The 16,708-nt window shown below is 41.7% G+C and overlaps 1 protein-coding gene across 1 annotated transcript in view; it reads right to left on the bottom strand.

Moving 5' to 3' along the window:
- Nucleotides 1–16,708, bottom strand: part of FBXO42 (F-box protein 42) — a 100,616-nt gene that overhangs the window by 30,662 nt on the left and 53,246 nt on the right. Inside the window, exons 3-4 of the mRNA XM_038529598.1 lie at nucleotides 15,878–15,994; nucleotides 6,797–6,931 (exon numbers count right to left, since the gene is read on the bottom strand). Coding sequence (XP_038385526.1) covers nucleotides 6,797–6,931; nucleotides 15,878–15,994 — 252 coding nt within the window. The remainder of the gene's footprint in view (nucleotides 1–6,796; nucleotides 6,932–15,877; nucleotides 15,995–16,708) is intronic.

Raw genomic sequence — 16,708 nt, 5'->3', positions numbered from 1 at the left:
CTGCTGCACTTGTCTTCTATTATACCGTCTTCTCAGAACCTTATATGACCAGTCACTTCACTCAAAATATGTGAAAAAGCCCCTACAACATCCAGGAAACCTTACATGTATGACACATTTCCCTTCATTATTTGCCCACCCCCTCTCCTAGGATACTATCTTTTTTTTCACCCAGTGCTAGTCATGCTGATTCCTCATTATTCCTGGACTATCCCAACCACACTCCCACCTCTGGTTCTTTGCACTGGCTATTCTGTTTGGATTTTTTTTTTTTTAAGATTTTATTTATTTATTCATGAGAGACACACACAGGGAGAGAGGCAGAGACCCAGGCAGAGGGAGAAGCAGGCTCCATGCAGGGAGCCTGATGTGGAACTCAATCCCGGAATCCAGGATCACGCCCTGGGCCGAAGGCAAGCGCTAAACCGCCGAGCCACCCAGGGATCCCCGGAATATTCTTTCCTTAGATATCCACTTGGTTCACTTCTTATACCTAATCAGGTCTTTGTTCCAATATTGCCTCTTACATGAGGTCTAATCTGGTCACCCAAGCTGTAGTCTTCCTATCCCTGACCCTCTTACTATGCCATCATTTTGCTTTAGTAGCTTAACCATCTTCTAACATACTATATTATGTTGTCACTTATTTATAAAGATTTTATCTGAGAAAGTACGAACATGCCTGAACACTAGTGGGGGAAGAGCGGGGGGTGGGGTGGAGGTAGGGAGAAGCCTCCCTACTGAGCACAGAGCTCCATGAGGAGCTCAACCCCAGGGACCCCAAGATCATGACCCAGAGTTAAAGTCAGTTGCTCAAACCAACTGAGCCACCCAGGGGCCCAAAGTTATTTGTCATTTAATTTTTAAAAAAACTTTTTTAAAGATTTTATTTATTTATTCATGAGAAATATACAGAGAGAGAGAGGCAGAGACACAGGCAGAGGGAGAAGCAGGCTCCATGCAGGGAGCCCGATGTGGGACTTGATTCCGGGTCTCCAGGATCACACCATGAGCTGAAGGCGGTGCTAAACCGCTGAGCAACCTGGGCTGCCCTATTTGTCATTTTAAATATCTGTCTTCCCTCATTTTGGGATTTGATTAGGAGTGGGATTTTTGTCTGTTTTATTCATTCATGTCCCCCAGCATCTGAAATAATACCAGGGACAGAGCAGAAAATTCATAAATATTTGCTGCTAGGGATGCCTGGGTGGCTCAGCATTTGAGCATCTATCTGCCTTTGGCTCAGGGCGTGGTCCCGGGGCCCCAGGATCAAGTCCCACATTGGGCTCCCTGCATGGAGCCTGCTTCTCCCTCTGCCTGTGTCTCTGTCTCTGTGTGTCTCTCATGAATAAATTTTTTAAAATCTTAAAAAAAATAAATATTTGCTGCCAGAACAAATGAAGGATGAGAGTAGAATTAACCAAACAAAAGGAAAGGCTGTGTCATCCTTTAAGAGAAGGCAGGTACTCTATTTTAAATGTCAAAGTCTCACAACAACTAATTATGTGATACCACCACTTAAATGTGTAAAGAAAGAAAAAACTAAACTTCTTCCAAATATTTATTCTCCATTTTAGCAAGTGGGCCCACTATCTACCTAGCTGCCAAACCTGAAACCTAAGTCAGCCTTGACTGACCCTCTTATCTTCCCACAGCCAATTCATCCAGAAGTCCTGTCAATTTTATCCTAAAATTTCAGCTCAAATTCACCTGCTTCCCTTTCTCTCCACCACTAGGACTCCAGTCCAAGTCATCACCTCCTCTCACCTGTACCACTGTGACAGCCTCCTAGCTGTTCTCTCTGATTTGTTCTCTTGCCTCTGTTAATCCACTTCCTAAATACCAGCAAAAGCATTCTTTAAAATGTAAATTGGATCATAATATTCCTCTGCTTAAAATCTCAGAATCTCCCAGACCTTGGGGTGTGAATGAGTTAGCTCCTGTCTACATCTCAATTCTATCTTTTTTTTTTTTTAATTTTTATTTATTTATGATAGTCACACAGAGAGAGAAAGAGAGAGAGGCAGAGACATAGGCAGAAGGAGAAGCAGGCTCCATGCACCGGGAGCCTGACGTGGGATTCGATCCCGGGTCTCCAGGATCATGCCCTGGGCCAAAGGCAGGCACTAAACCGCTGCGCCACCCAGGGATCCCTCAATTCTATCTTTGCCATTCTACTCCTTGCTCATCATGCTACATCCACAAAGTTCTGCCTTCAGGTCCTCCAACATGTCCTATTTTTTGCTGTCCCAGGGTCTTTGCATGTGTGGGTCTCATTTTCTCCAACTCTTCATCCTTCAAATCTCAGCAAAGAATGTTGCCTCCTCTTTTAAGGAGCCCTTCCCCTCTTATTCCATTTCATTCCTTGTTTCCTTCATCCTATTTGCTGACTTGTTTTTGTCTGCCCCCCCCCTCCCCCATTCAATATAAGCTTCATGAGAGGAGGGGCCACAATAACAGCTGTAAAGGGAGGAGAAGGTACCTCACTGGAAATATCTGAGGAGTACTAGCTGTAGGTAGGTCTCACTCAGCTGTTTGTTGGGTTTTGTCTGCTTTTTAAGTGGGCTCCACACCCAATGCGGGGCTAGAATTCATGACCCTGAGATCAAGAGTCACATGTTCTTTTTTTTTTTTAGATTTTATTTATTTATTCATGAGACAGAAAGAGAGAGAGAGGGAGAGGGGCAGAGACACAGGCAGAAGAGAGAAGCAGGCTCCATGCAGGGAGCCCAATGTGGGACTCAATCCCAGGTCTCTAGGATCAGACCCTGGGCCGAAGGTGGCGCCAAACTGCTGAGCCACCTGGGCTGCCCTTGTTTTTTTTTTAAGATTTTATTTATTTATTCATTAGAGACACAAAGAGAGAGAGAGAGAATGAGAGACAGAGAGAGAGAGACAGAGACAGAGACACAGGCAGAGGGAGAAGAGTCACATGTTCTACCGACTGAGCCAGCCAGGCATCCTAGAGTCTTGAGGTCCCGCTCAGATATAAGACCTGTTATTCTAACACTGGTCACTACCATGATCCTTCCAGATAGAACATTTCTATCATTTCAAAAGGAACTAACAAGGTTTCAGGGGCAAATCACCTTAATTCCAATGGCTATGGACTGAATTGTGTTTTATCAAAATTTCTTATGTTGAAGCCCTAACACCAGTGATGGCCTTTGGAAATGGAACCTTTGGGAAATAATCAAGTTTAATGAAGTCACAAAGTTGAGGCCCTTATAATGGGACCAATGGTCTTATAAAAAGAGGATGAGACACCAGAACTCTATCTCTGCCAGGTAAGGACAGCAAGAAGGCAACTGTCTGAAAGCCAAGAAGACAGCTCTCACCAGCGCCTTGACCTTGGACTCCTAGCCTTCAGAACTGTGAGAAATAAAGTTCTGTGGTTTAAGGCTCTCATCTATGGAACTTTGCTATGGCAGCCTGAACAAGCACCACCCAAAATTAGAAGGCTCTAGTCTCATCTGCAGTATCAGCAAATAAACACAGAAAAAAAAACACCTGATGCTGTAGCCCTCTCCAGAAAGACTCTCTACTCCAAAAGAAACTGTCCCCCTGCTCATCTAATGCTCTTCTCCATACTGCTACACTTTTAAAGACTGAACCCCATTTAGGCTATTCCTTTGAATACTCACAAATGCTCACATGTGAGAAGACTTCACAGCTGACAGGCACCCTCCCCTCAACCACCTTCCAACTTACCACCTCCGTACACTAAATGGGTGAGTCAGGCACACCAAGGTATATCAACAACTGTGTTTTGTTCAGAAAGACTCACTGATGTTTCAGTTAGGAAGTAATTTTGGTTGGGACGCATGACAGCAGACCGACCATTTCCTCAGGCAATCTTCCCATGGGATTTCTGCCTGAAGGAGAATCTCATAGAATTCTTTATTAAAAACTAGTGTTGTTTGTTTGTTTAAAAAGTAGACATATTTCAAATAGCTGCTTTTCCCCCTTTTAAAACTAGGCTTTTACTATAGATTAAAGTGGCCAGCAGATTCTTTAAGACGCTCTGTTAGAAAATTAAACCTTCAGGAGTTTCTATGTTTTACAAAGGTAACAGTCTTAACATTGCATTTTTATTTATTTATTTTATTTTTTGGAAAGAGTTTTGAGAGAGAGTGTGCACATGCACCTGCATAAGAGTTGGGGACGGGAGAGGCGGAGACAGAATCTCAAGCAGATTCCCTGCTGAGTGCAAAGCCTGATGATGGGCTTGATCTTATGACCCTGAGATCATGACCTGAGCTGAAACCAAGACTTGGATGTTTAACCAAATGAACCATCCAGGAGCTCCTAACATTGTGTTTTGTTTTGTTTTGTTTTTTTAAAGATTTTATTTATTTATTCATGAAAGACACACAGAGAGAGAGAGGCAGAGAGACACAGGCAGAGGGAGAAGGAGGCTCTAAGCAGGGGGCCCGACGTGGGACTCGATCCCAGGACCCCAGGATCACGCCCTGGGCCAAAGGCAGGCACTAAACCACTGAGCCACCCAGGGATCCCCACATTGTATTTTTAAAGTCAGTTATTTCTCTGATACTTCTACCTTGGGGATTTCAAAACATACTCTTAGTGATTTCAAAAAAAGAAATAAGGGAAAATAAGCACAGTAGTTAGCAATAGGCTATGAAGGTCCCAATGTCCAGAGCTCTACTTCTAGAAGAAAGAGCAGCCCCCATGCCAAATTATCAAAAGCATAAAGGTTGATTACAAAATAGAGAAAGACAGTATTTTTTTCTAATATTTTATTTATTCATGAGAGACACAGAGAAAGAGAGAGGCAGAGACCCAGGCAGAGGGAGAAGCAGCCTCCATGCAGGAAGCCTGATGTGGGACTCGATTCCAGGACTCCAGGATCATGCACTGAGCCAGAGGCAGCTGCTTAACTGCTGAGACACCCAGGCATCCCAACAGTATTTTTTTTTTTTTTTTTAAAGATTTTACTTATAGGGATCCCTGGGTGGCGCAGCGGTTTGGCGCCTGCCTTTGGCCCAGGGCGCGATCCTGGAGACCCAGGATCGAGTCCCACGTCGGGCTCCCGGTGCATGGAGCCTGCTTCTCCCTCCGCCTGTGTCTCTGCCTCTCTCTCTCTATCTGTGTGTGGCTATCATAAATAAATAAAAAAATTAAAAAAAAAAAAAAGATTTTACTTATTTATTTGACAGAGAGAGCGCAAAAGCAGGGGGAGCAGCAGGCAGAGGGAGAGGGAGAAGCAGACTCCCTACTGAGCAGGGAGCTTGACACAAGGCTCGATCCCAGGACCCCAAAATCACGACCTGAGCTAGAGGCAGATGATTAACTGACTGAGCCACCCAGGCACCCCAATATTAGTATTTTGTGATTGGAATAATCAAAGCTGCTCTGAAATGGGACCTGGAAAGCAAGTATGGTGGCAACAGGATGCTTAAGGTGAACAGGTCTACATTTTAGAATCTGTGATTTTAAATATTAATCAATATTGCACAAAGTGCAACAAGTGACAAAAGGCTAGGAAAGGAAACTCTCCAAAGTACAAAATTCTGAGAGCTTTAAAAAAGAACCAATTTCCAAAAATTTTAAAAGATTAACACTTGGTCATTTTTCTAATGATTTTAATAAAGAATTTCATCTGTACAAACCCCAGCCCCACCTGAGAACCCACTGTCAGTAGGCTCCTGCATCTTATGTATGCCTATTGCAGGAGAAGGAACAAGAGCTTACAGCTTTGGGGGAATGAAATGTAGCTTCTTCTCATAAAAAAGTTTTAAGTCCCTGGCCTACACATTCACAGCAGTCATTACAGAAAAAAAGGGAAGCATAAACTAGCCTTCCCAACCTACTGGAAAATAGAATCATCTAGTCCTAGTCCATATTTATCCAAGAGAGAAGCAGTCACCTGTTCAGATACATGGAGAATTGGCTATTATACCAGAAATGAAACTCAAGTGTTTTCACTTTTTGCTGAGGGCCCTTTCTATTATACCAAGCTGCTTCCCATCTAATAATCAAAGTAGTAAATCAAGACCTAAATGAGTAATGAATTTGCTCAAGGAAAATCTGTCTCCTTAGTCCTAGAGTGAATTCTGACCTTGAAAAGCCAAATGAATGTCTGAGAAAAGCTTGCCAACAAATCTAGTAGAGTACTTTATGCTCAGTGGACTCTTATTTCTCCATCCCTTCAACCTTTTAGCTGTGCCTTTACAAACTATACTGCCTCAAGAGTACAAAAACAAATCTCCCACCTGCCTCAAGAAGGGCTAGGTCAAAAAGGAGAAAACAGCTTCTGTTCGCTAGAATTTTGGCATAGTGGGACTGTGCATGAATGTACCTACTCAAGAATCTTCCCACACTCCTGAGTTGTTAAAAGTAACCAGTAGAGGCATGTTCCATACACTCCCCAAATATCTGAGCTGGCGACAACAAAAGATATTCAGAGATCTTAGCCCTGGGACAACAGCTTCTGTCAGTCAACTACAGTTCTCACGATGCTGTGTTCCTGCTCTTACTTCAACTTCATACCAAAAAGCATATCACACCAGTGCAAGTACTTGAGAAAACCACACAAATGAATTCACACAGTAGTATAGCAATTCTGGCAGGGCACCAATACTAATGATAAAGTTTTTTTTTTTTTTTTCTTATTCAAAGATCTTATATAAACACATTACTTTTGGCATTTACACAGCAGATTTGACAAAGGGCCTGGGGCCCCAGTACCAGAGACCAATACCAAAACAGACAGAATTACCATGCAGAGGTAGTTACCTGGTAAGAGGGAAAAGATCAGCATTTTATTTCTTACCTGAAGCCAAAGGTCGGATCCACTCTTTGCTATTTAGGTCAAGTCTCCAGAGGTCATTGAAGGCAGCATTGCAGCTGCTCTGGGTACATCCTCCAAACACATACATAGACTGATTAGCATCGTAATAGCATGCACCTAGGAAGAAAACAATAAATGCATAGCTGATATTTAACCTTGAAGTCCCTCTAACACCGTAACTATAGCACTTATCTTTCAAAGATCAATTATTTCAGGATGCCTGGGTGGCTCAGCAGTTGAGCGTCTACCTTCAGCTCAGGGCCTGATCCCGGGATCCTGGGATGAGTCCCACATGGGGCTCTTCACAGGGAGTCCCTCTGCTATGTCTCTGCCTCTCTTTGTGTCTCTCATGAATATATAAAATCTTAAAAAAAAAAAAATCAATTATTTCATATGTTCTGCAACTCTGTCGCCAAGTACCAATTTTCTATAACCAGCCTCTTGTCTCCAGCTTGGTTAATATCACACTCTTTAAAATAAGGCCCAGAGAGGGGCACCTGGCTGATTCAGTTAGAGGAGCATGTGACTCTTGCTTGATCTCAGGGTTATGAATTTGGGCCCCATGTTGGGTGTAGAGATTACTAAAAATAAATAAATAAATTTTTATTTTTTATATTTTTCCTTAGATTTTATTTATTTATTCACAAGAGGCACAGAGAGAGAGGCAGAGACCCAGGCAGAGGGAGCAGCAGAAAAGGAAAAAAAAATTAAATTTAAAAAGGCCCAGAGAAAAGCTATGGAAATGTTGTTTCTGAGCACACTAAGCAAGTTGACAATGTCATCATTAAATAAGACAAATAATTCCAGCAAGCACACACAAGAATTCAGATTAAGGGTGCTCAATGAGTAAAATTTCAGTAAGCTGCCTAATTTTTTAAGACTTTATTTATTTATTTGATACAGAGAGAGAGAAGAGAACACAGACGGGGAGGAGCAGAGGGAGAGGGAAAAGCAGGTTTCTTTCAGAGCGGGGAGCCCAATGTGGGGCTTCATCCTAGGACCGGGAGATCATGACCTGAACCAAAGGCAGACGCTCAACAACTGAGCTGCCCAGGTGCCCCAATAGAGTTGCATAATTAATCTAAATCTGCATCAGTATCCTCTACGGCCAGGCAGAGAAAGTGCTAACAGATCCATTCTGTGCTTGCATTCCCTCCTACAGCCTTCCTCTTACTGTTTTCTCCTTTCAAATGAAACCTGAAGCACATTTGTATATGAAGAGAACAACAGAAAACAATTTTAATCAATGCCATGAAATAACCACATGTAAAGATCAATGTAGCTCAGGGATCTCAGAAGTAGTACAGTCCCAAAGCAACTGAGAGAAAAAGCATTAAGCTCCTAGGTGCATTCCAAAGCCACCAACACAGGCTGGTTGGTAGTGAATGGAAAACCAGCACAGTAACATTTACAAAGCACCAAGGTCTCTGAGAAGAGCCTTTTCAATCAGATGATTTACATGCCTCACTGATGGGCCCCATTCCAAAGCAAAGGGGCAAGGATTGTAAGGGCTGAGCTATTCCCCTAAAACCAGGAGGACCAGAGCCAAAGTCTAGATGAGAGGCACTGCCACATTGCTTCTCACCTAAAAAGCTCATTTAATCTTTATCCTTTGGAAAAGACGACCCCACTCCTTACAGTCTTGCATTTACCATCTTGGATCTCAGAAAGAGGGCTGAGCAAAACTTTCCTTTCCATTCATTTCATGCATACTGATGGAGGAAAAAAGACCTCTCAATGTTCATGTGGAACGAGGCTGGAACAGTTAAGCGTCCCATTTGGGGAAGGAGAAAGGGAAAAGAAACTCGGAGATTCAACCCACTAGTGCATGATTTCAGTTATCAGTAAGCTTACTTGTAGGTCTACCACAGTTTAGCACATCTCTGTTCATATCTCAGATTGTTAAGAACTGCAAATAACAGGATCGAGTTTAGTTGACATTAAACAAAATGCTTAACTGCTGGAGCTACACTTCAATCTCCACTAAAAGAGCTGAGCTTTGACATCTTGGTCTTCTCATATCTTTCTGGAACTAGCTATTCCAACAAATGGGACTGAAATTTTGAATTGAACCAACTGGCGCCAGGCACAAAAGAATTCTTTTCCTCTTGGTAACCCATACTTACAGAACAGAAATTAGCAATGTCCTATAGCTTCTGAAGACTTAATTTGTGTCCATCATAACAATGTTTAATAAGACAAATCCATAACTAAGAGAGTCAAGAGCTCATTTATGTCTCACCGTTCTTCAATCAACTCTCAGCAGCTGTTTCCTTCATATAGCAAAAGAGCACAGTGCCTTTATATTTCAAAGAGGTAGCAAACATTCTTCTTCTCTATTTGGATTGAAAACTCAGCCAACAGCTGGGCCCCAGGAGGTCCCTGCCACATGTATTTTAATCCTATACTAAAATAAGGTAATCGGCATTTTCCTGCTTCTTTCTGAGCAAACAAAGGTTTCTGGAAGAGGAAGGCACAGCCCAAACTCTGCAAACCTAGCAGGACTGAAATGACAAGTTTCACACACACTGTATTCTCAATGCCTATTAGTTAATTAGAAACTAAGCTTGGAAAGGAAGGGAGTCAATTTGGGGAGCTATGTTTAGAACTCAGATATAATGGAATGAAAAAATAGCCATCAGTAATACACTAAAACATTTTAAGCATCCTACTAAACTTTTGTTTATTGTCTATTTTTATTTAAGACACCTACATGTTGGTCTGGGTGGGGGTGGGGAGACCCAACAAGTTCAATGGGCTTTTTAGAAAAAATTAAGAATTTAAGCAAATACCAGTGCTCAAGTAGTCATTTCCCTTTTATCAAAGTTCTCCACCCAAACAGCACATTTTCTTTTCAGAACATTTAGACCACTGGAATGTGCAATACAAAAGTTATAGTTCAAAGTACAGTATGAATATTCTGCTAAGAAATAACATTAAGAACATTTTCTAATTGCTAAATCTCTTCAAATTTTCTGAAATGGGTTTGATTACTCCATGAACAACTATTCTAAGACCTCTATTTCCAGTTAGTATCTAACAGTCTCTACTCAAAGACGAGTCAAATATTCACAATAACACACAGCAAACAAGCAGTTCTTCAGCATCCTGAACGCTTCCCTACTGTAGTATAACCCTCTCTAGCGCAAGGTCTTCCAGCTGTTTCATGTTTCCCATGATGGCTGGGAGTCACTCAAGAAACATTCACTGTATTCTAAGGTTTGCACATTCAAACGTTAAACTCTCTTTTGTTTCCCACTTGTTTCCAGGGAAAGGTCCTGAGGCATTTATCCCATGCTTAAAGAGACTATGTTGTCATGTGTCTCATGTCTACAAGCCAGGACATATTTGATAAGGCCTGTAATTACAAAACTATGGAACAAGCAAGGCAGATTATCCAGTTTGGGCCTGCTGGCTACTGCAGGAGCACTACTAGCATGGGTGTGAAATGATCTATTTGCAGCCTAAACCTAAACACTAAAAGCATGATGCTGGAGACTCTAACAGATTTCTACATCAATCTGAAAAGGATATTCTCTATTAGTCAAGGCTTGTGTGATTGGGGACGCCTGGGTGGCTCAATGGTTGAGCATCTGCCTTTGGCTCATGTGATCCCGGGGTTCTGGGATCAAGTCCCACAACAGGCTCCTTGCAGGGAGCCTGCTTCTCCCTCTGTCAGTGTCTCTGCCTCTCTCTGTGTGTCTCTCATGAATAAATAAATAAGATCTTAAAAAAAAAAAAAAAAGCTTGTGTGATTGGTCATGCACATAGCCACCAAAAAACTAGGAAAACTGGCTTCATTTTACTTCCCTTGTCTTTTGGTCCCAGACTCTTACATAGGAAAGAAGCTGTACTGCTACATCTTTGTTACACTTAATTTCACAGAATTCAATAGATTTTAACTATGAACCAAGTGTTGTGAAAGATGTATGGATGTCTAAGACTCAGAAACCCACTTGTCCTCCAGAAGGCTACCACCTGTGGAGGAGACAACTTCATTACCCTATCACTTTGCAGTTTAAAATAAAATAAATTTTGACACGTGTTTCCTTGATTAATTTTCCTAGTGCCATTAAGATAATTTGTTATACACATTTTACAGATGAGAAACCTGTGGGTTAAAAGAGCCAAGAAGGGGCACCTGGCTGGCTCAGTCAGTAGTGTATGTGACTCATGATCATGAGTTTGGGCCCTACATTTGGTGTGTAAAGATTACTTAAAAAAAATAATAATCTAAATAAAAATAAAAAAGAAGAGCCGAGGAACTGCTTCTCAAGGTTTGTTTTGTTTTTTAAGATTTTATTCATTCATTTGACAGAGAGAGAGAGAATACGGAGGATTGGAAGGCAGAGAGGGAGAAGCAGGCTCCCCACTGAGCAGGGAGTCTGATGTACAGCTCGATCCCAGGACCCTGGGATCATGACCAGAGCCGAAGGGAGATGCTTAACTGACTGAGCCACCCAGGCGCCCAGCTTCTCAAGTTTAAAGTCCTTTGGTATGCAGCCTCTCTGACACAGACAATTATGGTGACAGACAGATGGTGACAAACAGTACGAGGAAGGCAAGAAGAGTGTTTTAGGGGTGTACAAGCAGAAGAAGAAAAAGAGCTTAATCTTCATGGCAGGGAATGTGAGAAGAGTTTGTGAAGAATGTGGCTTCTGGCTCGCTCTCTGAGATGGGTTTTAGAGGACAGAATATTTTCAGTTTATTAACAAGGGGCAAACAAGGCCATGGACAAAAAAGGAAGGAGAGAAAGAGAGAAGGCAATCAGGGCATCCAAGCAAGGCTGTGAAGTAAGGGAGTTTGAGACCTAATGAGGAGTCTCATGTGGGTGGAGCCTGGCTCTGAGGAGGTGGTAGAGATTCAGGCTGAAAGAGTAAGGTGGGGCCTTGAAAGTCAGAGGGAGTGGAAGCTTCTCTGCACATGCATGGAAAGGCTGAAGTTTTTTTGGCAGACGAGTGACAAGACTGGTTTGAGGTTTAGGACTTGCAATGATTCCCAATGGGGGCTCCTATCATTTTAGGCAGATCCATTCTCCCACTCACTGCAGGATAGTGAGCGTTCCTGGTCTTTGCCTACTAAATGCATGCAGTGCTTTCCAGTCAAGTAAATGAACAATGAATGACCTTACGCGTTTCCAAGTGCCCTAGGAGGTGGTACTGTCCCCAGTTTCAGAGATGGGTGCTAACAATGTCTACTGCAGATTCAGATGAAGAGAGAGAAAAAGCAAGAAGACCATTTAGAAAAGATTTAGGGAAGATGGAACACTTAGCTCATAGATGTGAGTAATGGGAAAACTAAGGAAAGATACGAGAGAGAGAGAGAGAGATATTTTGCAGAGATGGCTGGAATCAACAAGATCTGACTTTTGTTGTTGAAGGAAAGAAAGGAACTGACGATAAATCCAAGGATTCAAGCATGTGTAACTGACAGAATGATAATACCATTAACTAAATAATGAAGAGGAGAACATTGGGGGAAACTACCGCATGCCACCTGCAGCTGATGAGATAGGGAACATCTGTGTACCTCTGTGACAATATGAGCAAAGTGTTGGAAAAACAGATTGAGCTCAACACAAGTCAGGAATAAGAAATAAAAATTGAGTTCTGAGGAGAAATACGCAGTAGAAAGAGGAAGGAGCTAATGAAAGACACTGAAGGAATTCCTTATTTTCATCCTATTCTGAAAAATGCCCATTTCCATGTAACAATGCTCTTCAGGCTGTCAGCACAGAGAGAAAGGGAACAATGAGAGATGGGCTAAGAGGATGAGACACAGATCCCCTTTTAAAAAAATCTATGGGGCAGCCCGGGTGGCGCAGCGGTTTAGCGCCTGCCTTCAGCCCGGGGTGTGATCCTGGAGACCTGGAATCGAGTCGCATCGGGCTCCCTGCATGGAGCCTGCTTCTCCCTCTGCCTGTGTCTCTGCCTCTCTCTGTCTCTATCATGAATAAATAAAATAAAATCTTTAAAAAAAAAAAAATCTATGGCACCTTTTCTTGGCTTTCAGGTGAAGATATGAAAAAAATTTTAAGACAAAAACATGTATCAAAACACACCAACCTCTGAATTTCTGTGAGCTTACTCATTGTATTGTTCCTCTCCATTTCTCCTTCAAATAATGTCTCTATTTTGTGGTGACAATTCTGTCCAAAGCTAGTTAATGGAAAAATATTTTTTCTTCTCTCATTAAGAAGCTGAACTGTTGCTATGATAATTATTCACCCCTAAATACTTCCCAGCTTGGTTTCTACTTTACCCAGGTTCATTCCATTTCCCCCATTAGGGCTCTAAAATTACTTGTCTAAAAAAAAAAGTCTTTGGGGATCCCTGGGTGGCGCAGTGGTTTGGCGCCTGCCTTTGGCCCAGGGCGCGATCCTAGAGACCCGGGATCGAATCCCACATCGGGCTCCCGGTACATGGAGCCTGCTTCTCCCTCTGCCTGTGTCTCTGCCTCTCTCTCTCTCTCTCTATCATAAATAAAAAAAATAATAAAAGAAAATTAAAAAAAAAAGTCTTTGGAAACTCTGTCTCCACTTGTTATTCCAAATATCTGTGGATAACTAAAGTTAACCTCCCTCAACAATAAATACTGGACCTAACATGGATTCTCCTGTGATTTCGTTAAATATTCTTGGCCAGGATTCATTTACAGTCTATACTTCTGAAAACATTCAAGATTCTTTCAAAACTATGTCTGAGGTAATAATATTGAGGAGGAAGGGGAGAGGGAGAGGAGTAGGAGGAGGAGGTGGTAGTAGTAGTGGTGGTAATAGTAGTACTTGTAGTATCTGGGTTTGGGTTTTTTTCAGTAGTTGCTGTTAATGGCTCTTTTCACTATGTTGACATTTGCACTGATGGTGCAAAAGCAATGCTGGGTAAAACTGCTGCATCCTATGCAAACTCAAGGCAGGGATATTAAATAAAACTAGTTCTGACTTCACAGACCCTTGAAAGGGTCTCACAGATGCCCTCCTCCCCAGAAGTCCAGGAATCACACTGCCTTAGGCAGTTTACAACAGTACAAGTAAAAATAGCTCCACAAGAGAACTGAAAACACAGGAAGAGATTGGCCTGTTACTTTGATCTATTTAGATCCAGTTCAAAGATAATGATAAATTATAATTATGGACTGAACTCTCCTCTGGATATGAGAGTACAACATATGGTCTGGGGCAGCCAGCCCTTAATATGGCCTCCGATGGTCCTCATTTCCTAGCATTTACACTGCTGGTCATTCTCTGTGTGACGAATAGAATTGAGCAGAAAAATTGGTAGTCACTTCAGAGATTAGGTTGGAAAAGACACCATGGCTTCTGTCTTGGTGTCTGTCTCTCTCTGTATCTCAGATCATTCATTCTGTGGGAAGCCAGCTGACAAGTCATAAGCAGCTCTATGCTGAGGTCCAAGTCCTAAAGAACGGAAGCCTCCTGTCAACAGTTACTTGAGTGAGCCTGGCAGCAGGGCCCCTGGGCCCCAGTCAAACTTTCAGGGGACTGCAGCCACAGCTGACAGACTGACCCTAACCACAACCTCATCAGAGTTCCCGGGCCAGAACCTTCCAGTTGAAGCACTCCCAAATTCCTAACCCTCAGGAATTCTGTAAGATAAGAAATGTTGTTTTAAGATGCTAGGTTTCATGGTAATTTTTATGTAACACGAATAAGCAATATATTCTCCTTCCCCTCAAGAGTTCAAAATATATACACTTATCATGACGGAATTCTAGAACTACACTGGACACCTGAAACTAATATTATTACACTGTATATTAATTATACTGGAATTAAAATAAAAAAACTTAATAAAAAAGTTCAAAATTAATATTAGTATCAAAAAGTATCAAAATTAGTATTCCAGACAACATCATTGGCTCAGAACAGGACAAACTTTTTTTTTTAAGATTCATTCATTTATTCATGAAAGACAGAGAGAGAGGCAGAGACACAGGCAGAGGGAGAAGCAGGCTCCCCGCGGGGAGCCCGATGCAGGACTTGATCCTGGATCCTGTGAGCTGAAGGCAGACACTCAACCCCTAAGCCACCCAGGTGTCCCGGGACAAACTTTTCTACGAACTAAAGATTGAGAGGTTTCATGAAGGAGCTAGAACTCCCAGTTGGGTCTTCAAAGAAAGGCAGGCTTCAGCTAAGTGGATGGGAATATGCAACAAGGAAGAAAGCAGTATGGCAAAGTGACAGCCTGAAAGATGAGAGCTCCTGGGAAAATCTGGGAGATGAAGTGGTAAATCTGGACACGGGTCAAATTAAAGAGGGCTCTGAATGTAAGACTAAGTTTAGCTTTTTTTTTTCTAAGTTTAGCTTTTAACTTGTTAGCAATGAATAAGCACTGAAGGTTTCTGAACAGGGAAGTAATATAATTAAAGCTGTAATTATGAGAAACTTTCTAAGAGCCCCCTCAACAAACTTTCTTTATGTAGAACCATTAATAATACACCTTTACCGGCCTAAGATATACCACATCTCATTTTGACGAAGATATGAATCACAAAAAAATAAATGGTGTCTACAGAAGTCAACTAAAATGGAGAGTTAATTCTAGAATGACTTTAAAAACTATATCTAAATGCCAGAGCATTTATAATTTTACTATTTAAATTTGTATTTTATAATTAATACCCTTCATGTTTAAAGTTTTTGTGTGATCTCAGTCAAATTCAGTGTTTGCTAAACATATACTATGTTAAAATAAAGAATTATTATAAGACTTAGTGCTAAACTCTGGCTACTCCCCAAGAAGGATCTCAGAAATACCTTTGTGCACTCCTTTCCTGTTTTCCTCTGACTTGATGTCAAATGTCAAGTTGAAGATAACACCTTGACTTCTTTGGAGTACAGATACTAGAAAAATCCAAATATGAAATTATATCAAGGTGCCTACATTGTACCTAGACTTACACTCTTCTCTGATTCTAATTATAAAATTAATATAAATCTTCATTTTGCATTATCTTCATTAAAAAGTCAAAATACATGCCTCCGAAGTAATATTTGGAAATATGACCACAGGCAGGATGGCGTCTGCTCTCATAGTGAATACTTACTGTGTGAGAACCGCTGAGTGATTGGGGTTCCAGGGTAAGGGTACGTCCGACTCTCCCACTGAATGTGTCCTTCCTGGACAGCCTTTATGAAACCATGATAACACTGGTGGGCTACACCTAAGACAAAAATAACAAAGGCCTCAGCCTGAATACTTCATTTTTCAAATTATTAAAATTCCATCTATTAACTGTCTTATTACTCTTGTAAGACTTAAATTTCTTAAAGGAACTCCAAATTTCTCTGATTTTTCATTCAAAGAAAGATTTTTTTTTTAAGATTTTATTTATTTATTCATGAGAGAGAGAAAAAGAGAGAGAGAGAGAGAGAGAGAGGCAGAGACACAGGCAAAGGGAGAAGCAGGCTCCATGCGGGGAACCTGACGTGGGACTCAATCCCGGGTCTCCAGGATCACACCCTGGGCTGAAGGCAGCCCTAAACTGCTGAGCCACCCGGCTTCCCAAAGAGAATTTCAAAACTAGAAGACCAAATCCTTTCACTTCACCATGGTTCAAGGAGGTTAAGGGTTACAAAGCTCAAGGTTACAAAATTAGCTCACACTGTAACTGTTCCTCTTTAAGTCATATTGTGAGGCAACACATTAAAATAACTGGTAGAGGCACTTGGCTCAGTCATTAGAGCACAGGACTCTTGATCTCTGGGTCATGAATTTGAGCCCCACAAGGATGGGCAGACTTTACTTAAAAAAATAGTAATAAAAATAAAATAATTGGTATTATTTATTCCAAAGCAAAGGGACTAGGGGATAATTTAGCTTTGTGAGAAAGAGCATGGTAAAAACAGTGCCTGGGGGATCCCTGGGTCGCTCAGCG

The sequence above is a fragment of the Canis lupus genome, chromosome 2, assembly GCF_011100685.1.
Source record: "Canis lupus familiaris isolate Mischka breed German Shepherd chromosome 2, alternate assembly UU_Cfam_GSD_1.0, whole genome shotgun sequence".
NCBI classification, from domain to species: Eukaryota; Metazoa; Chordata; class Mammalia; order Carnivora; family Canidae; genus Canis; species Canis lupus.
The sequence above is the reverse complement of the archived record's forward strand: the minus strand, read 5'-3'. Positions and strand labels throughout refer to the sequence as shown.